The sequence below is a fragment of the Procambarus clarkii genome, chromosome 6, assembly GCF_040958095.1.
Source record: "Procambarus clarkii isolate CNS0578487 chromosome 6, FALCON_Pclarkii_2.0, whole genome shotgun sequence".
Taxonomy (NCBI): Eukaryota; Metazoa; Arthropoda; class Malacostraca; order Decapoda; family Cambaridae; genus Procambarus; species Procambarus clarkii.
The window spans coordinates 6,957,889-6,985,479 of record NC_091155.1 but is presented as its reverse complement, the minus strand read 5'-3'; the positions used below and the strand labels follow the sequence as shown (position 1 = coordinate 6,985,479).

Sequence of the window (27,591 nt, the reverse complement as noted above, 5' to 3'; positions counted from 1 at the left end):
CCAGTGTGTGAATTGGGCTCTAGTGTGTGAGCTGGGCCTCCAGTGTGAGAGCTGGGCCACCAGTGTGTGACCTGGGTCTCCAGTGTGTGACCTGGGCTTCCAGTGTGAGAGCTGGGCCTCCAGTGTGAGAGTTGGACCTCCAGTGTGAGAGTTGGGCCTCCAGTGTCTGACCTGGGCCTCCGGTGAGAGAGCTGGGCCTCCAGTGTGAGAGCTGGGCCTCAAGTGTGAGAGCTGGGCCTCCAGTGTGAGAGTTGGGGCTCCAGTGTGTGACCTGGCCTCCAGTGTGAGAGCTGGGCCTCCAGTGTGTGACCGGGGCCTCCAGTGTGAGAGCCGAGCCTCCAGTGTGTGACCTGGGCCTCCAGTGTGAGAGCTGGGCCTCCAGTGTGAGAGCTGAGCCTCCAGTGTGTGACCTGGGCCTCCAGTGTGAGAGCTGGACCTCCTGTGTGTAACCTGGGGCACCAGTGTGAGAGTTGGGCCTCCAGTGTGAGAGTTGGGCCTCCAATGTGAAAGTTGAGGCTCCATGCAGTGTGTGACCTGGGCCTCCAGTATGAGAGCTGAGCCGCCAGTGTGAGAGCTGGGCCTCCAGTGTGAGAGTTGAGCCTCCAATGTGAGAGTTGGGCCTCCAGTGTGAGAGTTGGGCCTCCAGTGTGTGACCTGAGCCTCCAGTGTGTGAGCTGGGCCACCAGTGTGTGACCTGGGCCTCCAGTATGTGACCTAGGCCAACAGTGTGTGAGCTGGGCCACCTGTGTGTGAGCTCGGCCACCAGTGTGAGAGCTGGGCCTCCAGTGTGAGAGCTGGGCCACCAATGTGTGACCTGGGCATCCAGTGTGTGAGCTGGGCCACCAGTAAATGAGCTGGGCCTCCAGTATGAGAGCTGAGCCTCCAGTGTGAGAGCTGGCCCTCTAATGTGAGAGCTGGGCCTCCAATGTGAGAGCTGGCCTTCTAATGTGAGAGCTGGGCCTCCAGTGTGAGAGCTAGGCCTCCAGTGAGAGAGCTGGCCCACCACTGTGAGAGCTGGGCCTCCAGTGTGAGAGCTGGGCGTCCATTGTGTGAGCTGGGCCACCAGTGTGAGAGCTGGGCCTCCAGTGTGAGAGCTGGGCCTCCAGTGTGTGAGAGCTGGGCCTCCAGTGAGAGAGCTGGGCCACCAGTGTGAGAGCTGGGCCTCCAGTGAGAGAGCTGGGCCTCCAGTGTGAGAGCTGGCCCACCAGTGTGAGAGCTAGGCCTCCAGTGAGAGAGCCGGCCCACCATTCTGAGAGCTGGGCCACCAGTGTGAGAGCTGGGCCTACAGTGTGAGAGCTGGGAGACCAGTGTGAGAGCTGGGCCTCCAGTGAGAGAGCTGGGCCACCAGTGTGAGAGCTGGGCCACCAGTGTGAGAGCTGGGCCTCCAGTGAGAGAGCCGGATCATCATTGTGTGAGCTGGGCCACCAGTGTGAGAACTGGGCCACCTGTGCGAGAGCTGGGCCACCAGTGTGAGAGTTGGGCCACCAGTGTGAGAGCTGGGCCACCAGTGTGAGAGTTGGGCCTCCAGTGTGAGAGCTGGGCCTCCAGTGTGAGAGCTGGGCCACCAATGTATGACCTGGGCCTCCAGTGTGGGAGCTGGGCCTCCAGTGTGAGAGCAGGGCCACCAGAGTGTGAGCTGGGCCTCCAGTGTGAGAGCTGGGCCTCCAGTGTGAGAGCTGGGGCTCCAGTGTGTGAGCTGGGCCTCCAGTGTTAGAGCTGGGCCAGCAGAGTGTGAGCTGGGCCTCCAGTGTGTGACCTGGGCCTCCAGTGTGAGCGTTGGGCCTCCAGTGTGTGACCTGGGCCTCCAGTGTGTGACCTGGGCCTCCAGTGTGAGCGTTGGGCCTCCAGTGTGAGAGTTGGGCCTCCAGTGTTTGACCTGGATCTCCAGTGTGAGAGATGAGCCTCCAGTGTGTGACCAGGGCCTCCAGCGTGAGAGCTGGGCCTCTAGTGTTTGACCTGGGCCTTAAGTGTGAGAATTGGGCCTCCAGTGCGAGAGTTGGGTCTCCAGTGTGAGAGTAGGGCCTCCAGTGTGTGGCCTGAGCTTCCAGTGTGTGAGCTGGGCCTCCAGTGTGTGAGCTGGGCCTCCAGTGTGTGAGCTGGGCCGCCAGTGTGTGACCTGGGCCTCCAGTATGTGACCTGGGCCACTAGTGTGTGAGCTGGGCCACCAGTGTGTGACCAGGGCCTTCAGTGTGTGAGCTGGGCCACCAGTGTGTGAGATGGGCCAGCAATGTATGATCTGGGCCGCCAGTGTGGGAGCTGGGCCACCAATGTGTGACCTGGGCCTCCAGTGTAAGAGCTGGGGCACCTGTGTGAGAGCTGGGCCTCCAGTGTGTGACCTGGGCCTCCAGTATGTGACCTGGGCCACCAGAGTGTGAGCTGGGCCTCCAGTTTGTGACCTGGGCCTCCAGTGTGAGAGCTGGGCCTCCAGTGTGTGAGATGGGCCACCAGTGTGAGAGCTGGGCCTCCAGTGTGGGAGCTGGGCAACCAATGTGTGACCTGGGCCTCCAGTGTGAGAGCTGGGCCTCCAGTGTGAGAGCAGGGCCACCAGAGTGTGAGCTGGGCCTCCAGTGTGAGAGCTGGGCCTCCAGTGTGAGAGCTGGGCCTCCAGTGTGTGAGCTGGGTCACCTGTGTGAGAGCTGGGCCTCCAGTGTTGGAGCTGGGCCACCAGAGTGTGAGCTGGGCCTCAAGTAAGAGAGTTGGGCCTCCAGTGTGTGACCCTGGCCTCCAGTGTGAAAGTTGGGCCTCTAGTGCGAGAGTTGGGCCTTCAGGGTTTGACCTGGGTCTCCAGTGTGAGAGATGAGCCTCCAGTGTGTGAGCTGGGCCTCCAGTGTGTGAGCTGGGCCATCAGTATGTGAGCTGGGCTTCCAGTGTGTTACCTGGGCCACCAGTGTGAGAGCTGGGCCTCCAGTGTGAGAGCTGGGCCACAAATGTGTGACCTGGGCCTCCAGTGTGTGAGCTGGGCCACCTGTGTGAGAGCTGGGCCTCCAGTGAGAGAGCTGGGCCTCCAGTGTGTGAGCTGGGCCAAAAGTGTGAGAGCTGGGCCTCCAGTGTGTGAGCTGGGCCACCAATGTGAGAGCTGGGCCTCGAGTGTGTGAGCTGGGCCTCCAGTGTGAGAGCTGGGCCTCCAGTGTGTCACCTGGGCCTCAAGTGTGAGAGTTGGGCCTCCAGTGTGAGAGTTAGGGCTCCAGTGTGTGACCTGGGCCTCCAGTGTGAGAGCTGGGCCTCCAGTGTGAGAGTTGGGCCTCCAGTGTCAGAGTTGGGCCTCCAGTGTGATAGCTGGGCCACCAGTGTGTGACCTGGGTCTCCAGTGTGTGACCTGGGCCTTTAGTGTGAGAATTGGACCTCCAGTGTGAGAGTTGGGCCTCCAGTGTCTGACCTGGGCCTCCAGTGAGAGAGCTGGGCCACCAGTGTGTGACCTGGGCCTCCAGTTTGAGAGCTGGGCCTCCAGTGTGAGAGTTGGGGCTCCAGTGAGTGACCTGGGCCTCTAGTGCGTGACCTGGGCATCCAGTGTGAGAGGTGGACCTCCAGTGTGAAAGTTGGGCGTCCAGTGTCTGACCTGGGCCTCCAGTGAGAGAGCTGGGCCACCAGTGTGAGAGCTTGGCCACCAGTGTGAGAGCTGGGCCTCCAGTGTGTGAGCTGGGCCTCCAATGTGAGAGCTGGGCCTCCAGTGTGTGACCTGGGCCTTAAGTGTGAGAGTTGTGCATCTAGTGTGAGAGTTGAGCCTCCAGTGTGAAAGTTAGGGCTCCAGTGTGTGACCTGGGCCTCCAGTGTGAGAGCTGGGCCTCCAGTGTGAGAATTGGGCCTCCAGTGTGAGAGTTGGGCCTCAAGTGAGAGAGCTGGGCCTCCAGTGCGAGAGTTAGGCCTCCAGTGTGAGAGTAGGGCCTCCAGTGTGTGACCTGAGCCTCCAGTGTGTGAGCTGGGCCTCCAGTGTATGAGCTGGGCCTCCAGTGTGTGACCTGAGCCTCCAGTGTGTGAGCTGGGCCACCAATGTGTGACCTCGGCCCCCAATGTGAGAGCTGGGCCTCCAGTGTGAGAGCTGGGCCTCCAGTGTGAGAGCAGGGCCACCAGAGTGTGAGCTAGGCCTCCAGTGTGAGAGCTGGGCCTCCAGTGTGAGAGCTGGGCCTCCAGTGTGTGAGCTGGGCCACCTGTGTGAGAGCTGGGCCTCCAGTGTGAGAGCTGGGCCTCCAGTGTGAGAGCTGGGCCTCCAGTGTGTGAGCTAGGCCTCCAGTGTGAGAGCTGGGCCTCCAGTGTTAGAGATGGGCCACCAGAGTGTGAGCTGGGCCACCAGTGTGTGACCTGGGCCTCCAGTGTGAGAGTTGGGCCTCCAGTGCTTGACCTGGATCTCCAGTGTGAGAGATGAGCCTCTAGTGTGAGAGTTGGGACTCCAGTGTGTGACCTGGGCCTCCAGCGTGAGAGCTGGGCCTCTAGTGTGAGAGCTGGGCCACCAGTGTGTGTGCTGGGCCTCCAGTGTGTGAGCCTGGCCACCAGTGTGTGACCTGGGCCATCAGTGTGTGAGCTGGGCCTCCAGTGTGTTACCTGGGCCACCAGTGTGAGAGATGGGCCTCCAGTGTGAGAGCGGGGCCACAAATGTGTGACCAGGGCCTCCAGTGTGTGAGCTGGGCCACCTGTGTGAGAGCTGGGCCTCCAGTGTGAGAGCTGGGCCTCCAATATGTGAGCTGGGCCAAAAGTGTGAGCTGGGCCTCCAGTGTGTGAGCTGGGCCACCAGTGTGAGAGCTGGGCCTCCAGTGTGTGAGCTGGGCCTCCAGTGTGAGAGCTGGGCCTCCAGTGTGTGTGACCTGGGCCTCCAGTGTGAGAGTTGGGCCTCCAGTGTGAGAGTTAGGGCTCCAGTGTGTGACCTGGGCCTCCAGTGTGAGAGCTGGGCCTCCAGTGTGAGAGTTGGGCCTCCAGTGTCAGAGCTGGGCCTCCAGTGTGATAGCTGGGCCACCAGTGTGTGACCTGGGTCTCCAGTGTGTGACCTGGGCCTCCAGTGTGAGAGCTGGGCCTCCAGTGTGAGAGTTGGGACTCCAGTGTGTGACCTGGGCCTCCAGTGTGAGAGCTGGGCCTCCAGTGTGTGAGATGGGCCACCAGTGTGAGAGCTGGGCCTCCAGTGTGAGAGCTGGGCCACCAATGTATGATCTGGGCCTCCAGTGTGGGAGCTGGGCCACCAATGTGTGACCTGGGCCTCCAGTGTGAGAGCTGGGACTCCAGTGTGAAAGCAGGGCCACCAGAGTGTGAGCTGGGCCTCCAGTGTGAGAGCTGGGCCTCCAATGTGAGAGCTGGGCCTCCAGTGTGTGAGCTGGGTCACCTGTGTGAGAGCTGGGCCTCCAGTGTTGGAGCTGGGCAACCAGATTGTGAGCTGGGCCTCCAGTAAGAGAGTTGGGCCTCCAGTGTGTGACCTGGGCCTCCAGTGTGAAAGTTGGGCCTCCAGTGCGAGAGTTGGGCCTCCAGTGAGAGAGCTGGGCCTCCAGTGTGAGAGCTGGGCCTCAAGTGTGAGAGCTGGGCCTCCAGTGTGAGAGTTGGGGCTCCAGTGTGTGACCTGGGCCTCCAGTGTGAGGGCTGGGCCTCCATTGTGTAAGTTGGGGATCCAGTGTGTGACCTGGGCCTCCAGTGGGAGAGTTGGTCCTCCAGTGTGAGAGTTGGGCCTCCATTGTGAGAGCGGGGCCACAAATGTGTGACCAGGGCCTCCAGTGTGTGAGCTGGGCCACCTGTGTGAGAGCTGGGCCTCCAGTGTGAGAGCTGGGCCTCCAGTGTGTGAGCTGGGCCAAAAGTGTGAGCTGGGCCTCCAGTGTGTGAGCTGGGCCACCAGTGTGAGAGCTGGGCCTCCAGTGTGTGAGCTGGGCCTCCAGTGTGAGAGCTGGGCCTCCAGTGTGTGTGAGCTGGGCCTCCAGTGTGAGAGTTGGGCCTCCAGTGTGAGAGTTAGGGCTCCAGTGTGTGACCTGGGCCTCCAGTGTGAGAGCTGGGCCTCCAGTGTGAGAGTTGGGCCTCCAGTGTCAGAGTTGGGCCTCCAGTGTGATAGCTGGGCCACCAGTGTGTGACCTGGGTCTCCAGTGTGTGACCTGGGCCTCCAGTGTGAGAGCTGGGCCTCCAGTGTGAGAGTTGGGACTCCAGTGTGTGACCTGGGCCTCCAGTGTGAGAGCTGGGCCTCCAGTGTGTGAGATGGGCCACCAGTGTGAGAGCTGGGCCTCCAGTGTGAGAGCTGGGCCACCAATGTATGATCTGGGCCTCCAGTGTGGGAGCTGTTCCACCAATGTGTGACCTGGGCCTCCAGTGTGAGAGCTGGGCCTCCAGTGTGAAAGCAGGGCCACCAGAGTGTGAGCTGGGCCTCCAGTGTGAGAGCTGGGCCTCCAATGTGAGAGCTGGGCCTCCAGTGTGTGAGCTGGGTCACCTGTGTGAGAGCTGGGCCTCCAGTGTTGGAGCTGGGCCACCAGAGTGTGAGCTGGGCCTCCAGTAAGAGAGTTGGGCCTCCAGTGTGTGACCTGGGCCTCCAGTGTGAAGGTTGGGCCTCCAGTGCGAGAGTTGGGCCTCCAGTGAGAGAGCTGGGCCTCCAATGTGAGAGCTGGGCCTCAAGTGTGAGAGCTGGGCCTCCAGTGTGAGAGTTGGGGCTCCAGTGTGTGACCTGGGCCTCCAGTGTGAGGGCTGGGCCTCCAGTGTGTAAGTTGGGGATCCAGTGTGTGACCTGGGCCTCCAGTGTCTGACCTGGGCCTCCAGTGGGAGAGTTGGTCCTCCAGTGTGAGAGTTGGGCCTCCAGTGTGAGAGCTAGGCCTCCAGTGTGAGAGTTTGGGCTCCAGTGTGAGACCTGGTCCTCCAGTGTGTAAGTTGGGCCTCCAGTGTGGGGGCTGGGCCACCAGTGTGTGACCTGGGCCTCCAGTGTGAGAGTTGGGCCTCCAGTGTGAGTGTTGGGCCTCCAGTGTGTGACCTGGGCCTCCAGTGTGTGACCTGGGCCTCCAGTGTGAGTGTTGGGCCTCCAGTGTGTGACCTTGGCCTCCAGTGTGAGAGTTGGGTCTCCAGTGTGAGGGATGAGCCTCCAGTGTGTGACCTGGGCCTCCAGTATGAGAGTTGGTCCTCCAGTGTGAGAGTTGGGCCTCCAGTGTGAGAGCTGGCCCTCCATTGTGAGAGTTTGGGCTCCAGTGTGAGAGCTGGGCCTCCAGTGTGTAAGTTGGGCCTCCAGTGTGGGAGCTGGGCCACCAGTGTGTGAGCTGGGGCTCCAGTGTGTGACCTGGGCCTCCACTGTGAAAGTTATGCCTCCAGTGTGAGAGTTGGGCCTCCAGTGTGTAACCTGGGCCTCGAGTGTGAGAGTTGGGAGAGCTGGGTCTCCAGTGTGTGAGCTGGGCCACCAGTGTGAGAGCTGGGCCTCCAGTGTGAGAGCTGGGCCTCCAGTGTGTGAGCTGGGCCTCCAGTGTGAGAGCTGGGCCTCCAGTGTGAGAGCTAGGCCTCCAGTGAGACAGCCGACCCACCAGTGTGAGAGCTGGGCCTCCATTGTGTGAGCTGGGCCACCAGTGTGAGAGTTGGACCTCTAGTGTGAGAGTTGGGACTCCAGTGTCTGACCTGGGCCTCCAGTGTGAGTGTTGGACCTCCAGTGTGAGAGGTGGGCCCCCAGTGTGAGATTTGGGGTTCCAGTGTGAGGCCTGGGTCTTCAGTGTGAGAGCTGGGCCTCTAGTGTGTAAGGTGGGCCTCCAGTGTGGGTGCTAGGCCTCCAGTGTGTGACCTGTGCCTCCAGTGTGAGAGTTGGGCCTCCAGTGTGAGAGTTGGGCCTCCAGTGTGAGAGTTGGGCCTCCAGTGTGTGACCTGGGCCTCCAGTGTTAGATCTGGGCCTCCAGTTTGAGAGCTGGGCCTCCATTGTGAGAGCTGGGCCTCCAGTGTGAGAGTTGGGCCTCCAGTGTGTGACCTGGGCCTCCAGTGTTAGATCTGGGCCTCCAGTGTGAGAGCTGGGCCTCCATTGTGAGAGCTGGGCCTCCAGTGTGGGTGCTAGGCCTCCAGTGTGTGTGACCTGGGCCTCCAGTGTGAGAGGTGGGCCTCCAGTGTGTGACCTGAGTCTCTAGTGTGAGAGATGAGCCTCCAGTGTGTGACCTGGGCCTCCAGTGTGAGGCCTGGGCCTCCAGTGTGAGAGCTGGGCCTCTAGTGTGTAAGTTGGGCCTCCAGTGTGGGTGCTAGGCCTCCAGTGTGTGACCTGGGCCTCCAGTGTGAGAGGTGGGCCTCCAGTGTGTGGCCTGAGTCTCCATTGTGACAGATGAGCCTCCAGTGTGTGACCTGGGCCTCCAGTGTGAGAGTTAGGCCTCTAGTGTGAGAGCTGGGCCTCCATTGTGAGAGCTGGGTCTCCAATGTGAGAGCTGGGCCTCCAGTGTGAGAGCTGGGCCTCCAGTGAGAGAGCCGGCCACCAGTGTGGGAGCTGGGCCACCAGTATGTGAGAGCTGGGCCTCCAGTGTGAGAGTTGGGCCACCAGTGTGAGAGCTGGGCCACCAGTGTGAGAGCTGGGCCACCAGTGTGAGAGCTGGGCCACCAGTGTGAGAGTTGGGCCACCAGTATGTGAGAGCTGGGCCTCCATTGTGAGAGCTGGGCCACCAGTGTGAGAGCTGGGCCACCAGTATGTGAGAGCTGGGCCTCCAGTGTGAGAGCTTGGCCACCAGTGTGAGAGCTGTGCCTCCAGTGTGAGAGCTGTGCCTCCAGTGTGTGAGCTGGGCCTTCAGTGTGAGAACTTGGCCTCCAGTGTGAGAGTTGGGCCTCCAGTGTGTGAGCTTGGCCCACCAGTGTGAGAGCAGGGCCTCCTGTGTGAGAGCTGGGCCTCCAGTGTGTGAGCTGGGCCTCCAGTGTGAGAGCTGGGTCTCCAGTATGAGAGCTGAGCCTAAAGTGTGAGAACTGGGCCTCCAGTGTGAGAGCTGGGCCTCCAGTGTGAGAATTGAAATTCTAGTGTGTGATCTGGGCCACCAGTGTGAGAGCTGTGCCTCCAGTGTGAGAGCTGTGCCTCCAGTGTGTGAGCTGGGCCTTCAGTGTGAGAACTTGGCCTCCAGTGTGAGAGTTGGGCCTCCAGTGTGTGAGCTTGGCCACCAGTGTGAGAGCAGGGCCTCCTGTGTGAGAGCTGGGCCTCCAGTGTGTGAGCTGGGCCTCCAGTGTGAGAGCTGGGTCTCCAGTATGAGAGCTGAGCCTCCAGTGTGAGAACTGGGCCTCCAGTGTGAGAGCTGGGCCTCCAGTGTGAGAATTGAGCTTCTAGTGTGTGAGCTGGGCCACCAGTGCGAGAGCTGGGCCTCCAATGTGAGAATTGAGCTTCTATTGTGTGAGCTGGGCCACCAGTGTGAGAGCTGGGCCTCCAGTGTGAGAGCTGTGCCTCCAGTGTGTGAGCTGGGCCTCCAGTGTGAGAGCTGGGTCTCCAGTATGAGAGCTGAGCCTCCAGTGTGAGAACTGGGCCTCCAGTGTGAGAGTTGGGCCTCCAGTGTGAGAGTTGGGCCTCCAGTGTGTGACCTGGGCCTCCAGTGTTAGATCTGGGCCTCCAGTGTGAGAGCTGGGCCTCCATTGTGAGAGCTGGGCCTCCAGTGTGAGAGTTGGGCCTCCAGTGTGTGACCTGGTCCTCCAGTGTTAGATCTGGGCCTCCAGTGTGAGAGCTGGGCCTCCATTGTGAGAGCTGGGCCTCCAGTGTGGGTGCTAGGCCTCCAGTGTGTGTGACCTGGGCCTCCAGTGTGAGAGTTGGGCCTCCAGTGTGTGACCTGAGTCTCTAGTGTGAGAGCTGGGTCTCCAGTATGAGAGCTGAGCCTCCAGTGTGTGAGCTGGGCCTCCAGTGTGAGAGCTGGGCCTCCAGTGTGAGAATTGAGCTTCTAGTGTGTGAGCTGGGCCTCCAGTGTGAGAGCTGGGCCTCCAGTGTGAGAATTGAGCTTCTAGTGTGTGAGCAGGGCCACCAGTGCGAGAGCTGGGCCACCAGTGTGAGAGCTGGGCCACCAGTGTGAGAGCTGGGCCACCAGTGTGAGAGCTGGGCCTCCAGTGGGAGAGCTGGGCCTCCAGTGTGAGAGCTGGGCCTCCAGTGGGAGATCTGGGCCTCCAGTGTGAGAGCTGGGCCTCCAGTGTGAGAGCTGGGCCTCCAGTGTGAGAGCTGTGCCTCCTGGTCACACACTGGAGGCACAGGTCACTTTTCCATATAACATGCTGTTATATGGGAAAGCCAGTGCTGAGCATGCTTTTATATGGCCAGTCAGAATTATTCCGAACATGCTGATATGTGGGTTATGGTGATGCTGACCATGATGTTATTTGCGCAAAACTATGCTGAACTTGCTGTTAAGTGGGCAGTTAATGTGATGCTGAACATGTTGTCAAGTGGGCAGTATGATGCTGTATATGCTGTTATGGGCAGAGTGATGCTCAAAATGTTAAGTGGGTAGAGTGATGCTGAATATGTTGGTATGTGGGCAGAGTGATGCTGAACACGCTGTTATGTGGGCAATTAGTGATGCTGAACATGATTTTATGTGGACAGTCGGTGTTGTTGAACATGATGTTATGTGGGCCTTCAGATTAATGATGAACAGGCGTTTATGTGGGCAGAATGATGCTGAACATGATTTTATATGGACAATCAGTGATGCTGCACATGCTGTTATCTGGAAAGTTGTGATGCTGAACAGTAGGTGTAATGAAGGTAGGGCGAAGAGGTAGAACGGCCTGTTATAAATAGGAGTAAGTTCTATGGGGGATCTAGTATTAATTTAGAGTAGGGTCAGTAGTTAGCATTAAGAGGTATCAAGTATGGGAGATCTAAAAGGCCCGGCCCCCAATAAACATACAAGAGTAAACTTATAGTGGCTTATTACTGCAATTGTCAGCCTAGAGGTAGATCATAGATCTCCTACGCAGGAAGAATGGATACTCCTTTAAACTAACTTACTTATTTATTAACCCCTTAACAACCCCCCATATACATTCACACCAATAACAATAATTACTTTACCACACTATTTTACGTTAAAAGCCTTGGTCCACATAGGCAGGATACAAGGTTTACACGGAGAACAAGCTGGGGTAAAGTACTACCAGTGAAGAACTTGAAGCTTGAGTCAGCTTAGGGTAGGGAGGCCACGTGGTTCCACTGGGACTCCCTTAGAATAACTAGGAATATAAACACTAGAAACACCTAATTCATACAAAGTATAATACTCTACACATTGGAACACGCCTATGCCAGACAATGAGGACACAATACAGTATACTTATCTTGGTAAACTAGACACAGAAATAGAGAAGCAAGAGGAAGAGGAGGAGGAGGTTCTTTTCACCACAACGCCAGCTCAGAGAAGGCCGCATCCAGCGTCCCATCCAGAGCTCCGGAGTTGTGGTGCCGGGAAGAGCCTAATTGATCGTGCAGCTATACACATTAAAAATCTTCACCGATGTACAATATTGTTTACCTTACTCGTTCTAAGGATAGTTAATAATTACTACAATGTTATACTTAATCCACAACAAGCTCAAGAGTCTGAATGCTTTGTGAGCAACAAGATTCATCCTACGTTTGGCAAGGAAGATACGAACAAATACACGTCGGCAAGCGTGTCAAATATATGGTAATTTATTTAGCTCAGTTTGACCTCTGGTTTCCAATTGAGGAACCCAGGGTCGTAACACGGCCTATTGACATAGCTCGAGTGCTTGGAGGGAGTTGTGTAAAATCCTGGTTTGTGTCTCGGAGAGGCTGCAGGGTTCAAGTAAATTCAGTAGAATTTCTGGTTGCAATTCTTATACCATGTCGTAGCTCAATCGATTAAGGCAGTGTCTGGGATGCTCTCAGACGTAGGTTCGAATCCTCCTCACGGCCCTTGTGGATTTGTTCATTTGATACATCACGCTATTGTGATTTCTGTGTGTAATGGGCAGTCAGTGATGTTGAACATGCTGGAATGGGTGAAGAGTGATGCTGAACATGCTGTTATATAATCATTCGGAATTATGCTCAATGTGATATTTAGTGGGCAGTCAAAGTGATGCTGAACATGCTGGAATGGGTGAAGAGTGATGCTGAATATGCTGTTATGCATGATGTCAGTCAGAATTATGCTCAACATTATTTTTAGTGGTGAATCAGAGTAATGCTGAACATGCTGTTATAAGGCTAGATCGATGCTGAACATGCTGTTATAAGGCTAGAACGATCCTGAACATGTTGGTTTGTTGGCCGTTAGAGATATGCTGAACATGCTGCTATGTGAGCAGTTAGAGTGATGCTAATCATGCTGTTATGTGGGCAGAGTGATGCTGAAAATACTGCCATGTGGGCGTTCAGAGTTATGCTGGAAATTCTGTTATACAAATAGTGATGCTGAAAAGTCTGTTACGCGGGGAAAGTGATGCTGATCATGTTGTTAGTTAGGCAGAGTTTTGCAGAACATGCTGTTTTGTGGGCATTCAGAGTAATGGTGAACATGCTGTTATGGTGGCAGAATGATGCTGAGCTTCTTGTTGTGTGTAGAGTGACGCTAAACATGCAGTTATGTGAGCTGAGTGATGCTGAAGATGCTAGTATGTGGCAGTCAGTGATGCTGAACATGCGACTGTGTGGGGCAGAGGGATGCTGAATATGTTTTTTCGTGAGCAGTCGGTGATGCTAAACAAGATGTTATGTGGACAGAGTGATGCTGAATATGCTGTCATGTGGACAGAGTCATGCAGAACATGCTGTCATGTGGACAGAGTCATGCAGAACATGCTGTCATGTGGACAGAGTCATGCAGAACATGCTGTCATGTGGGCAGAGTCATGCAGAACATGCTGTCATGTGGACAGAGTCATGCAGAACATGCTGTCATGTGGACAGAGTCATGCAGAACATGCTGTCATGTGGACAGAGTCATGCAGAACATGCTGTCATGTGGGCAGAGTCATGCAGAACATGCTGTCATGTGGACAGAGTCATGCAGAACATGCTGTCATGTGGACAGAGTCATGCAGAACATGCTGTCATGTGGGCAGAGTCATGCAGAACATGCTGTCATGTGGACAGAGTCATGCAGAACATGCTGTCATGTGGACAAAGTCATGCAGAACATGCTGTCATATGGACAGAGTCATGCAGAACATGCTGTCATGTGGACAGAGTCATGCAGAACATGCTGTCATGTGGACAGAGTCATGCAGAACATGCTGTCATATGGACAGAGTCATGCAGAACATGCTGTCATATGGACAGAGTCATGCAGAACATGCTGTCATATGGACAGAGTCATGCAGAACATGCTGTCATGTGGACAGAGTCATGCAGAACATGCTGTCATGTGGGCAGAGTCATGCAGAACATGCTGTCATGTGGGCAGAGTCATGCAGAACATGCTGTCATGTGGGCAGGGTCATGCAGAACATGCTGTCATGTGGACAGAGTCATGCAGAACATGCTGTCTTGTGGACAGAATCATGCAGAACATGCTGTCATATGGACAACTGGAACAATTTAATGAATGTGTTAATGTCAACAGTCACATAAAACTGACCCTCCGCCCAAAACCATCACGTTATTTTGATGAAAAAGGATAAAAAAGATAATCAGGTAAATATATGTATTACCACAGGAATATGACACAGCGGCATCGTTCTCTGCTGTTCATGGTATTTGCTTCTCATAGTCACCATCTTCCAGAACCTCTCCTATCCATAACAACACGTTCGTCTTGCAGGAACATGCAATCAGTGAATATTGTATTTTAAATTAGAAAATTAATGTTTGCACTACAATTATTTATTTATTTATTTATTTATTTATTTATTTATGCATATACAAGAATGTACATAAGGAATGTGAGGATACAATTATGGTAATTACAGTCTTGTAAAGCCACTAGCACGCGCAGCGTTTCGGGCAGGTCCTTAATCTAAGAAAATTTTAAGGAGGTAAATACTTGCAAAATTTATAGACAAAAAAATGCTAACAGATTACATGGAATGAAAAAAAAAAAACAAAAAAGATGAGAGAAAATTATAGGTACAGTATATTAAAGCACATAGGTAGCTATGATTGATTGCAATGACAGCTTAAAATGGTAGTTGACAACAAATTGGTAGGCACAATACAGCAGAAACAATATAAGATTGATTGCAATGACAGCTTGAATGGTAGTTGACAAAAATTGGTAGTCACAATACAGCATATGGCTAGCACATAAAAGAAGACAGCAATGAACACAATGATAAGGTTGTTTGATATTACATAAAAATTAGGAGATTGGGTACCACTAGGTACAGAGCAAATTTAAAGCTCAGTGTAGGAAACTAAATAGATGAAGTTAGGTACTTTTTGGTTTTGCTTTTAAATAAGGCAAAAGTTTTACAGTTTTTCAATTCACTAGGGAGTGAGTTCCATAGACTAGGTCCCTTAATTTGCATAGTGTTTACACAGATTAAGTTTGACCCTGGGGATATCAAAGAGATATTTATTTCTGGTGTGGTGATAATGGGTCCTATTACATCTGTCCAGGGAGAGTTTCAGAGCATGGTTTGCATTTAAGAACAGGGTTTTGTAAATGTAGTTGACACAAGAGAATGTGTGGAGGGAGTTAATATTTAGCAAGTTTAGAGATTTAAACAAGGGAGCTGAGTGTTGTCTGAAAGCAGAGTTAGTTATTATTCTGATAGCAGATTTTTGCTGTGTGATGATGGGCTTAAGGTGGTTTGCAGTGGTAGACAATGAGACGCTTGTGTTGTCAGCAAGCTACAGAGGGCATCTACAAGGCGCTGTGGGATGGACACACCGCCAGCATCACTGACTGTTACACTTACCGTCATGACATTGCTGCCGGCAAGTACGCCGCCGTCTGTGACAAGATGACCATGAAGAAGGTGAGGCGCTAATACGTGTGACTGACAAGGGTGAAGGTGAGGCGCCTATACGTGTGACTGACAAGAGTGAAGGTGAGGCGCTGAAACGTATATTACTACATATTGGTACTTCCTAGTGGTCCATCACTACATATTAGTACTTCCTGGCGGTCCATCATTAATTATTGGTACTTCCTGGTCATCCATCATTATATATTAGTATTTCCTGGTGGTTCATCACTATATATTGGTACTTTCTGGTGGTCCATCACTACTTATTAGTACTTTATGGTGGTCCAACACAACATATTGGTACTTTCTGATGGTGTACTAAAACTAATTGGTACTTTCTGTTGGTCCATCACTACATATTGGTACTTTAAATGGTCCAGTATTACATTTTGGTACTTCCTGGTGGTCCATCACTACTTATTGATACTTTCTGGTGGTCCATCACTATATAATGGAATTTTTTGTTGGTCAATCACCACTTATTAGTACTTTCTGGTTGTTCATTACTACTTATTGGTACTTTCTGGTGGTCCATCACTACATTTTGGTACTTTCTGGTGGTGCATCACTACATTTTGGTACTCTCTGGTGGTCCATCACTACTTATTGGTACTTTCTGGTGATCCATTATTATTTATTGGTACTCTCTGGTGGTCCATCACTACTTATTGGTACTCTCTGATGGTTCAATACGACTTATTGGTACTCTCCGGTAGTCCATCACTACTTACTGGTACTTTCTGGTGGTCTATTACTACTCATTGGTACTTTCTGGTGTCTATTGCTACTTATTGGTACTTTCTGGTGGTCCATTTATACATATTGGTACTCTCTGGTGGCCCATAACTACATATTGGTACTCTCTGGTGGTTCATCACTCCATATTGGTACTCTCTGGTTGTCCATTGCTCCATATTGGTACTTTCTGGTGGTCCATCACTACATATTGGTACTCTCTGGTGGTCCATCACTACATATTGGTACTCTCTGGTGGTCCATTACTACATATTTGTACTCTCTGGTGGTACATTACTACATATTGGTACTCTCTGGTGGCCCATTACTACATATTGGTACTCTCTGGTGGTTCATTACTACATATTGGTACTCCTCTGGTGGTCCATCACTACATATTGGTACTCTCTGGTGGTCCATCACTACATATTGGTACTCTCTCTGGTGGTCCATTACTACATAATGGTAATCCATATACATATCTTCAAGATAGTGTGATATCACACTATCATGAAGACTCATTATCACGTTCACTGTATATTCACCAAGCTTAAGTACCTAATGGATTATCATAATACATAATTTACAATTAAATAATTTTTTCAAACATTAACCCCTTATTTCCAGTAATAATTATGCGCAAACCTGAGCCGCAAGTGAATTGAGTCACTTCGTCCTTCTTGATTTAAAATGTAGTGCTTCAAAGGTTCACATTCTAGTTATTTTCCTTTATTATTTTTATTTAATATTCGATATCAATTTCTGGTAGTATTTTAGAATACATTTTGCCAGAGCATCTTTTAAACAAACCTCAATAATGAACAAGAAAACTTAATTTTTACTGTTTAATGAATCAATTCAAATGCCACCTAACTATTAACAAATATAAATACATTAGGTCGTAATTGTCTTCATCCAAAGTAACCAACATTGCTAGCAATTAGAGTTATGTAGAATAAATATTGTTGCAAAGTCTAATTTTTATGTGCTTCCCAGTATGGATCATGGTTGAACTGCTGAGAAAGCTTGCAACGTTCACATTCATTGCATTCCAGGAAGTTTGAATGCCAATAAATCCACTATAAATAATTTGCAAGTCTATATCACCATCTTTTCACGAAAATAATAGCTGCCCTATTTATGATCAAGCAGAATACCCTCCCATATAACCTCCATTAATTTATCATTATTTTAGTTACCTCTTTCACTGCATTTATTTAACTGCTAATTATATTTGATTTTCTCTTCACTTATTTATACAAGTATTTAACTGGTACAGTAAACTGAAAATAATTTTCATTGCTTAAGAGATTTTGCCATTGCTTTAGCACCAGTTGCCAAGTCTCCAAAACGAGAACATTCCATTCCTCACAGTTGTTTGCATGTTAAGTGGTGATTATAATGTAGGTGATGTCGGAGGACTTCAGTGCTACTGGGACATGCAGTTTCTATATGGCGAGGGAAGACTTTATGTCCATGCCCATGGCTCTCGCCTTCAGGCACCGGCACCCCATCTTCCCCAAGGCCAACCAGAGGTGGGTTTCTCCTCATCTACTGTCTGAGATTTACAGTTAATGAAATCTTAGTAAATTAACATATTTACAGTCTGCTGATATCACTAATAAAGAAAGCGGAGAACTATTTAATTACTCTCATATTAATGTTATATTTAATAGATTTCTAATTTAGACGAGGTAATCTGAACAAAAACTTAATAAAATATGGCTAATACTACTCTCCATACCTGCGATTATTCATATAAAAATGTAATTTTCAGAATTCTGGAACTTGTTAACAAGGGGCTGGTGGGAGCGTGGATATCAGATCAGCTGCCCAACAGCACAGCGTGCCTGGGCGCCTCCGGGCCCACCTCCCCGCCCGACAAACACCCGCTGGCACTTAAGGACTATTATGGTCTCTTCACTGTTTGTGCGTTCTGTGAGTTCTTTTTTATATGCTGGATAAGTAATCCAGATAAGAAATGTTTATTATACTTACCCCTCTCAGTGAAATTAAGGATATTGTAAATGTTATCGCATGTATTGTCTGAACTGCCCATGTTTTTCTAACCCCATTGTAGCACTATAGAGTTTTTAGTTAAAGAATTGAGTCTAGCATGACAGACGAAATTGATGGTGACAGGACGTCTGCTGCAAGGCACTGAAAATTCACATGACATGTAAGGTTGCACCTTGACCCAAGAGGTTATGTCTGGTTAACATTTAATGGCCCTGCAGTCAGATACTACGACTCGATAATCTCCCTACGTGCATGTCTCAGTATTTACTGAGTCTGTACAATCGGGTCTGGGAGTCGTCGTCAGTCCCTGAGGACTGGCCAGATGCTGTTGTCCTCCCTGTTCGGAAACAAGGGTCTCTGGAATCATCCTCCAAGGACTTCCTCCCTATTGCCCTCAAGAGTTGCGTCTGTAAGCTCATTGAACGTATGGTTAACGTTAGTTTGATGTAGGTTCTTAGAGCACTATCACCACCTCTCCCCTTCTCAATTTGGTTTTCGCAAATGCCGCAGCACAACAGATGTCCTGGTGAACTTGGAGGTCTATATTCGTACTGCTTTTGCTGCGAAGACCTCCGTTGTTGTCGTCCTTTTTTACCTGGAAAAGGCTTACGACTCTATCTGGCGGTATCATATTCTGTCCCAACTTCATTCCTTTGGCCTTTGTGGGAATCTCGCTCTCTTCCTCCAAAGATTCCTCTCTCGTCGTTCTTTTCGGGTGAGGCTCGGTACCACTCTCTCTCTCTGCCCCTTTTCGGCAATATGAGGGTGTGCCACAAGGTAGTGTTCTAAGCAATACTCTTTTTCTTGTTGCTCTGAATGGTCTTCTTTCCTCCCTTCTTTCCGGCGTCTTCTCCGCCCTCTATGTAGACGATTTTACCCTTTGCTGTCAGGGTGATGATTCGCCTCTCCTTCAACTTGCGATTGATGCCGTGTCGTCTTGGGCCACCGATCATGGCTTCAAGTTCTCTGCGTCCAAGACTTGTGCTATGACTTTTACCCGGAAGCGTGTCATTCTTTGTCCCTCTTTGTCTCTTTATGGACATCCCCTTGTGTACAAGGATTCCGGGAAACTGCTCTAGCAAGGTTGCAGATTGGCCATACACGCTTAACTCATGGTCACTTAATGGAGCGCCGCCCTGCTCCTTATTGTCCAAATTGCGTTGTCCCTCTTACAGTTGGGCATATCCTTGTTAATTATCCTGACTTCCAGGACGTGCGTGTGTCTTGCTTTCCGACCATCCCTTGCGGTCACTTGTCCCTCGATAGAATTCTTGGTGAACCTGATACTTTTGATATCGTTCGCCTTATGTGTTTCTGTTCTCGTATTATCATTCTCGGTGATATTTAGTGCCCCCTCTCATTATTTCGCACTTTGATGGTGCGAGATAGCCTTCCCGATTTAGTGCTTTCTTTTGATAATTACTTACTTACTTAACAAAGACAGCACGGTTGAAAGCCAATCCATAAAGTTTATAACATAATGATGATAAATAGGAGCTGCCTCGTATGGGCCAATAGGCCTTCTGCAGTTACCTTTGTTCTTATGTTCTTATGATGCTAGATCTACCTTTTTCCCTTCATCCCTTCACATCTCTTTTTACCCCTTATCCTCCTCCTCCTTACTCCTCATTCTTTTCTTCAGTGCCTTATTCTCTTCCTGGACCCAACTATGGTCCCTATATTCGCTTATCATTCCCTTCCCCTTAGATTTTAGCTCCTTTTTATCTATTCCCCCTTATTTCCTTTGGTTCCTTCATCTCCCCTTAACTATCGTTCTCTCTCTCCCTCTCTCTCTCTCTCTTTCTCTCTCCCTTACTATCATTCCCTACATATGCCTTCTCTCTGCACCCTTAACCACCGCTACAGGCATTAGCTGCACAGAGGACTTACAGCTACAGGTCAAGTCCCTGTAGTTAAAGTCCCAAAAGTTAAGAAATACCAGAAGGCAGAAAACCATAATGTTCAAATTATAACAGTGTGAGAGTTGACACCCTCATAACTCAAATTTATTGCTTTCATAAGTGCTTGCAATCTAACTTTGTTAGTTGATATCTGAAGTGTGTCAGGTAGGATGTCACTGAACTCGTCTCTACGAGAGGAATCATGTGAGGTAAACAATTGTGACCTGGGTCATCGGGATCTGTAGCAATGGAGTCGCAACAGCCAACAGATAATGCTTGGAGTACCAGTACCCTGCGGGTACCCATATGAAGAAAATTATGCTACGCAGTGTGGTGGTTGGTGTGAGAGAATGGCCTCCCCTCACAATGACCACCGCTTGTTCTGTGACCACAAATCCTCCCTTCCCCCTCAGAGAGAGTGTCCCACTATCGGGACACTCTAGGCATGACATCACGATGTGCCGCGATACCGCTACCAATCCGAGGAGTTCACAGGAAAGGCGGGAGAGGCCTATGACTGTGATTAGTCAACAGTCGATGACGTCACAGCATCGTGGAGGTTCCTCGAAGATGCAGGAGAAACCATTCGGGAAAGGAGCGCTCAAGGGAAAGGTGACTGTTTCACAAGCTCTGAGACAAGGTCTCTTGGCCCTAGGTCCTGGAATAACAGTTTACCTTAACACCAATAATACACCAGATCTGAATCACTGAGGCATTACAGGTGTTGAGAGGATTTATCTGCATCAGAATGCTACAGGAATTATGACGTTACGGCGATTCAAGGACAAGCCAGCTCACGTGTGTCGTACGCAAGGTGTAGTAATGTGAAATCCCTAAGTTAGGAGTTGCGAATACTTTCAGGGGGAAATTGTTGAGTAATCCGATAAGGCAAACAACACAGTATATCATGTGGGGCTCGTAGGGGATTCAAAGTGGTAAGATGTGGAGACGTCAACGTGGAGATTCAGTGGAGGTGATTGTCTATTCTGCAGTGAGAAATCTTTACGGACAATCAAATGTGAAAAGCTTTTGGTGGTAGCGAACAAGTGGTGTTTCGCTATTCAATGGGGACGAGAAGGAGTGAGGAGTACCTCTCTTGCGCGAGGTGTGTGCATTCATAGCCACGCGGCACAGAAAACTGGAAGTTTGGGCGCGCTTGTGTGGGAGAGCGCCAATTAAATTCTCACCGAGTGGGGTTTATTGTATATAATTCTAATAGACTGTTGAGTGAGGGTAGTAATTTACGCTAGAGCTATTGATGGTCGTGTCAAAGTGATTGACCAGCTGGTGCAACTAGGTTATCTTCATGGATTTACCGTCTGTCATCCAGAAAGCTTGAGGTGGAGCTTTATCCAATATTGAAGGATACGATGCTTGGTTCCCTCGCTTAAATGGATAGTCTGCCTGTCACCTGGATCATCATCAGCGACAGCAGAGAATGAACGTAAATGGTGTGATTGGATGTAAGTACAAAGCCCGGGTTATTTTAAGTGTTATGTGCATATTCATTTTGGTGATCAATAGTCACCTAATCTCGGAATCCATCAGAATGTCTCTCGCAACAAGCTTGAGATCCAAGGAGTGTGTGGACCTGTTAAACTGTCAGGTCAGAGAGTGACAGCTCTTAACCTCTCGAGGTCATGTCACTAGTGAGTGACCGATGACGTATGTGTGGGTGAACAATATTATCTAACACATTTGAGATATCCGATTGTTTACCATCAGTTACAGAAAGTGTTGAGGGATTGATGACTACGGATGTCTTAGTGACACGTAAGTGGTGTAATTAGTGGTTGTCTTTGTGATAAGTTTATATTAATTTGTGTTATGCTGTGGTGTCAAGTGACACCTTATTACTGTTTAATTTGTGTGATAAATAATAACTAGTATTGTATAATTATTATAATTATTGCAGTGTTGATTATAATTGACTGTTGACTGTCTGTCTGACCACATTATTAAAATAATTAATTGCTTGTTAACTGCCGGTGTGACAGTGTGGATTAACGTAAACTAATTGATTGTTAATTGAGTGATAGTATTGTTAGTTAATTATCTTTGATTGTTGACTGTCGCTGTAACAGTGATTAACGTAAAGTAGTAAAGTAATTGAGTGTTGACTGTCTGAATTACAGAGTGATGTTACGTAAATTGAGTGTTAATTAATTAATTGTGATTTATTGGCTTGGTGACATTGTTAAATTAAAGTAATTACTTATTATTGTGACTAATAAGTAACAATTACTTAATGTTATTGTTATTTAAGTGTGTAAACTTGTTGTGTTGTTGAATTGTTTTGATACTGCCAGTGGCGAGTGCCGTAATTGCCAAAAATGTTCATAAGGTGTTCAATTAGTTCACTTTTTGTTCATTACCAGTTCAGTGGGTCGAGACTGTTATGTCTATGACACCTGTGAGAGTGATGGGAACTGATTCCTGCTGCTAAGTGGTGTTTTGACAGTTGTTGCGGTGACACTCTTGAGTAACTTAACTATTGTAAGTCACTGTGTATTAGTAAGTTGTTGAGTAAGTTAATTCATTTTGTTACACGTTCCTTTGATGTTATTCCTCATTCTGCAGGTCTGCCTTCCCCCCATATTTCATCACTTGCTACTTGACTGGACTGTGTCATTAATTTTAGTTGGCTCAGGATACAGCCCATTACCTCTAACACTGAATATAAATTCGGTGTGAGAACCCATCTGCTACCTGCTAGATTTTCTTGCAAACAAGTTGCAGGGAGAACGACCTAAGTGAGGAAGGTCTGGTATTGCTTGTGGAATTGAAGACCGCTCTGGCCTTCACCTTCACCTGAAGTACTTAGATCTTTGTCATATTGCTAACGCCTCCGGAGCGTATTCATGTGTTTGTCAAAGGCAAACACTCGAATTCACATCCCAATTACCAGAAATCTCACATCTGGTACTCGGCGTAGTGCCAGACTTGTGTGGGAAAATTAGTCATTTCACATCTGACGTCCAAAGTGGGTCTAAGAAGTGTATAGGAAAAAAAAATATTTTCACAAAGGGGAAGAAACATGGCGATATGTCAAAACTTTCATATAACTAATGATGTAGGAGGGGGTTAGGGGGTCAGACTTTCCCCAAGGGTCAGGGGGGAAGTCTTACCCCTGACCTAAGTCATATCTTGCCTCGTGTTTTAATATAGCGTCTTGGATGTATTCACCTAGTTGTGCTTGCGGGGATTGAACTCTGCTCTTTCGGCCCGCCTTTCAACTGTCAATCAACTGTTACTAACTACTATTTTTTCCCCCCACAACACACACCCACACCCAGGAAGCAGCCCGTGACAGCTGACTAACTCCCAGGTACCTATTTACTGCTAGGTAATAGGGGCATTATGGTGAAAGAAACTCTGCCCATTGTTTCTCGCCGGCGCCCGGAATCGAACCCGGGACGACAGGATCACGCGTCGAGCGTGCTGTCCGCTCAGCCACCGGCCCCTCCATGTGATTATATGCGATGCTATAATGTTGTTAAATCAGACACGGCATCTTTCTGCCTGAGATCGTTGCTCGCTCAATTTAAGAAATGAGCTTGCTCACTTAAATTAATTATTTTATTTATTTATATATATACACGAAGGTACATTGGGTGTATGAGAGTACAAAACATTGATGTTTTTAACATTCTTGTAAAGCCACTAACACGCATAGCGCTTCGGACAGGCCCTTAATCTAACAGATAATTTTAAGTAGGTAATTTGTAGCAAAATTTAAAAATATTAACAGGTTCCTTGCAAGAAAGTTTGACGAAAATTAGTGGTACATTATAGTAAAATTTGAGGCTTATCAATAGGTACATTGAAGCATAATTTGAGGGTTATTTCTATGTACATTGTATTAAAATTTGCGTTCACCATTACAAAATGTATTGTCATAAGATACTGGCAGTGATTAAACGATAATGGTAACTCACTCAAGACATGAGTAACCAGTTTCATTTAAACGTGCTGCTTAAGGCTTGCCAGCCGCTGATGTTTCATGTGCACTAGAATGTTATTTAAAGCGTACCTGCGTCTGACTATACACTGTATACTGTTGGCCAGAGACATACCTTGAGCTCATCTGTGTCGTCTACTTCGTGCAGGTATGGTGGGTTGTGTAGCAGTGCTGGGTGTGGAGATGACAATGGCTAGGTTCGCTGAGCGTCGCCGAGCCACCGAGAGGTGATCCCGTTGGACCACCACCACCAGCTCTGGCTAACAGACATGTGACCCCAGTTAGACTACTACTACTACAACCATCACTGCCGCCACCACCACCACCCCCACCACAACCTCCGACGCCACCACCTCCAGCACCACCACAACCGCCACCACAACCTCCACCACCACCTCCGCCACCACCACCTCCAGCACCCAACCCGTTCTCGCACTTGCTTATAGTCAATATCTTGCTTATGAATAAGTGCATATGTGGCATACTAGTTTATTGTAAATATTTGAGTTTACATTGAAAAGCTGAATAGAAAACCACAACCTAACCTAACCTTCTTAGTATGTTAAGATATTACAATTAGTACTGAACCTATACCTATATTGATATTACAGTTTTATAAAGATAATAAAACAACTAAAATATTTAAATAAATTGTAAAGTACCTCAGGATATTGTCAAAGTTTGTATAAAATCTCTATTGTTTAATAAAACTGAGAGGAAAAGTTAGTGCCTTGAAAAAAATATGGTTTGGAATATGTCACATATGTACTTATTTATAAGCGAAATATATGACTTATTGCTTATAGTCACTAAGTGCTGTCGTGTGCGAGAGCGGGTTTCCAGCACCACAACTAAGAATTACTGACAGAGTTCCACAGAAGAAGATTCGGCTTCATCGGATCTATTTAACTGCTCAATAAGTGACTAAAAGTGTGCGTCTCTCTCTCTCTCTCTGTGAATTTTATGTAAAGAGTTATACCAAGTTTTTTGCACTCCTCTAAGTGCTTTGTCAAGACCTGAGAATGTGGTTAGGAGGTGACTTACATCTCAATGACTAATGAGCACATTAGGGGAATTGGTTGCACGCACTCCGTGGGGTGAGATGGTGGCGCCTGCGCTCTCCCGTCATTGCCAGGCGCTTGTTGTGCGCGGCTGGTTGCTGGTAGTGTGGGGTGGGCCGTGGTGGCAGCTGGCGGAATGGTGTTGTCTTTGGCACAGGTACGGCGGCTGGACTCTGCAGGGATGGAGTTCTCTGGTGTGTTGCCGACTGTTCTCTAGTTGAGGTGATGCTGCTAGATGTGTTGCATGTCGACCTGGTTACCATCTGTGGACTCGATAAGGTCTGGGACCATCGGGTGATCATCAAGTTTACCGCTACCCACAGGGTAATTGTGGACGATTTTGAGGGCTGGGCCATATCGCTGCCTGGGGACACAGTGACTGTTATTGTGTCGGACCAGTGTGTGACGCCCGTCTAGATGAGTGTTCACATGGGTCCCCATCAAATTTCCGGTGGAAGCTCTGCGATCGTGCTTTGGCAGGTTGGGGCCTGTATTGTCCCACAAGGTGAGTGTCCTCCACTCTGCCTCTACACCCCCCTCCCTGGTAAGTTGTCCTCACCTAGCCTCTACACCTGGTATGTTGTCCTCACCTAGCCTCTACAGCTGGTATGTTGTCCTCACCTAGCCTCTACACTTGGTATGTTGTCCTCACCTAGCCTCTACACTTGGTATGTTGTCCTCACCTAGCCTCTACAGCTGGTATGTTGTCCTCACCTAGCCTCTACACTTGGTATGTTGTCCTCACCTAGCCTCTACACTTGGTATGTTGTCCTCACCTAGCCTCTACACTTGGTATGTTTTCCTCACCTAGCCTCTACAGCTGGTATGTTGTCCTCACCTAGCCTCTACAGCTGGTATGTTGTCCTCACTCTTCTGGTAGGTTGAAGGATATTAGGAACGGGGTATGGACCCTGGCAATGTGCTTGACATTTCCAAACCTGCCCCAAGTGCGTTTCCTAGGGTGCCACCTACTTGATTTCTACGGTGACCAACCTCGCACGTTTCCGGTACAGTGAGACCGACTATATTGTGGTGCTGTGCCATGCTCCGCTGACAGGTATTAGGTCCCTGTTTTGTGAGGATGACTTCCCACCTGTGGTGGTCCCGGGACCGCCAAGGCCATGGATACGTTGCCTGCGTGCTCTCAATCTGAAGTGTCTTCTGCTCCGAATGGCCCCTGTTCTGTCTAATCATCCGGTTGTCCTGCCTGTTCCGGAGGTTTCTCCGGGTGAGTTTCCAAGCGCCGTGGAGATGGTGCTTGAGGAGTTTCATCCCGTCCCTGCTGCGGTCGACGTCGAGATGGGGGCTTTGATGGTGGCTGCGCCGACGGATGTGGGTGGAGTCAACATCGTGAAGGCTGTCCCTTGTGCCGTGGATCTGCATTCGTCTATTCCAGTGGCTGGGGTGGTCGCTGCTGCTTCTGAGTCTTCGCGTTCTACCCGTCGAAGTGTGGAATCGTCTGCTCTGAATATCGAGGTCCCTCGTCCTACATGCCGTAAGAGGATGCATGGGTTCGGTCCAGGGAGAGGAGTCCTCCTCTAAAGTTGGTGGAATATATGTTTGGTGATGACTCTGGTTTGGATATGGTGCTCTGGTTACCCCCGTGGGTCCTGGTGATGTCTGGGTGGCAGTTGTAATGTGTCTCTATGGGTGGAGTTGGGGTCCCTGCCTCCCAAGGTGGAGGGTTCTGTGTGGGGGTGGTTACCACTGGTGATGGCGACAGAGGTGTCGCAGGTTTAGTTTGCGGCTCCAGAAGAGGTCCTTAACCCAGCCGTCTGGAGCTGGGGGATGGCGTGGATGTTGATGATCTGGCCATGGGTGATGTAACAGGTTGCGAAGCACGGCCGGGGCCTGAGGGGTTAGGGGGGAATCTTGAATATCCCTCCCGATGGCGCCCTCATTGCTTTCCTCATAAATACCATCCTGACGACCAGGTATCTGTTTCGGAGTGATTTTGTTCTGTTAAAGTGCTAATGATATTGTGGGATGTGCTCATATTATTGTGGTTTGTGGTGTGTGTTATGTTATGTGCCTGCTGTCATGTTCTTTGTTTTGTTGTGGTACTTTGGTGCCATCTTTTATTGTATTTATGTTGTATTCTTTCGGCATGTAAATTATAAATAAAGAGTTCATTAATTATATTACATGATATATTACCAGCGCTCCTTAGTCGTTGAGATAAATGTCTCGTTCTAACTACATATTCAGACCTTGACAGAGCACTTTTTTTTTTTTTTTTTTTTTTTTTTTACATGCAAGCATGCGTATAATGTACAATAAAAACAGAACAAATATAACATAGAACAAAAGTACAAAGCACACACATGTACAATGACAAAGGAACAAATTAAGAGAAGACCAGCCAGAAGAGCTGACCACAAAACAAAAATGCATATACAAACATAACACAAATATAAACACAGCGTAAGACAAACATAAGGGAAAACCCCAGGACAAAATGCACACAAAACAAGTCTGCTAACACCTCAAACACATACAGAGAGGCGAGAAACATACAAGAATAAGGACAATAACAATAAAGAAAACAGATCCGCCATAACAAACGGAAGGCAAAACATAAAGAGCACACGCCAACAGCCTGAAGGGCACACAATATGACAAACAAGCGCACACGACATCCACAACCGAACACACAAACGCATAGGAACCGCACACCCCCCCACTAGCCATACAAGAAAACCCACAATACAAACCGGAGCACGCAGGAACCGGGAAACAATACCCACCCCACCCACTCACATTACACACCCCACAACCATGCACACCACAGGCAACACAAAATACATAGAAATCACTTGCGAGGAACCTCGTGAGAAATGTACTTCTCCGGGAAAAGATCACGAGGATATTTCGCCTTGTAAGCTTCCCAGACTAGATCTTCAAGGTCAGGTAGGGTTTTTGATCCCCCGCTCTCGAGCGGGTATCATAAACTCGGGAACATCTATATCCGGCGGCATCGGCCAACGCCTAAGGTCACTGACGCAAGTCGCATAACGAGGCTGGGGAGCGCCAACCACGCCCTTCGAGGAAGCATATGACACCGGAGAAGCGGACGAGGGTCGCCGAGCCTGCCACGCCTTCGCCATCGGAGCAGGTGCCG

General features: G+C 49.6%; 1 protein-coding gene across 1 annotated transcript in view; it reads left to right on the top strand.

Moving 5' to 3' along the window:
* LOC123753482 (probable glutamate receptor) overlaps window positions 1-25,310 on the top strand; it is a 119,257-nt gene extending 93,947 nt beyond the window's left edge. The window contains exons 7-10 of the mRNA XM_045735471.2: window positions 14,671-14,802; window positions 16,936-17,063; window positions 17,306-17,466; window positions 23,558-25,310. Of these exons, the coding sequence (XP_045591427.1) occupies window positions 14,671-14,802; window positions 16,936-17,063; window positions 17,306-17,466; window positions 23,558-23,640 (504 nt within the window). The 3' untranslated portion in view covers window positions 23,641-25,310. The remainder of the gene's footprint in view (window positions 1-14,670; window positions 14,803-16,935; window positions 17,064-17,305; window positions 17,467-23,557) is intronic.
* The last annotated feature ends 2,281 nt before the right edge of the window (window positions 25,311-27,591 follow it).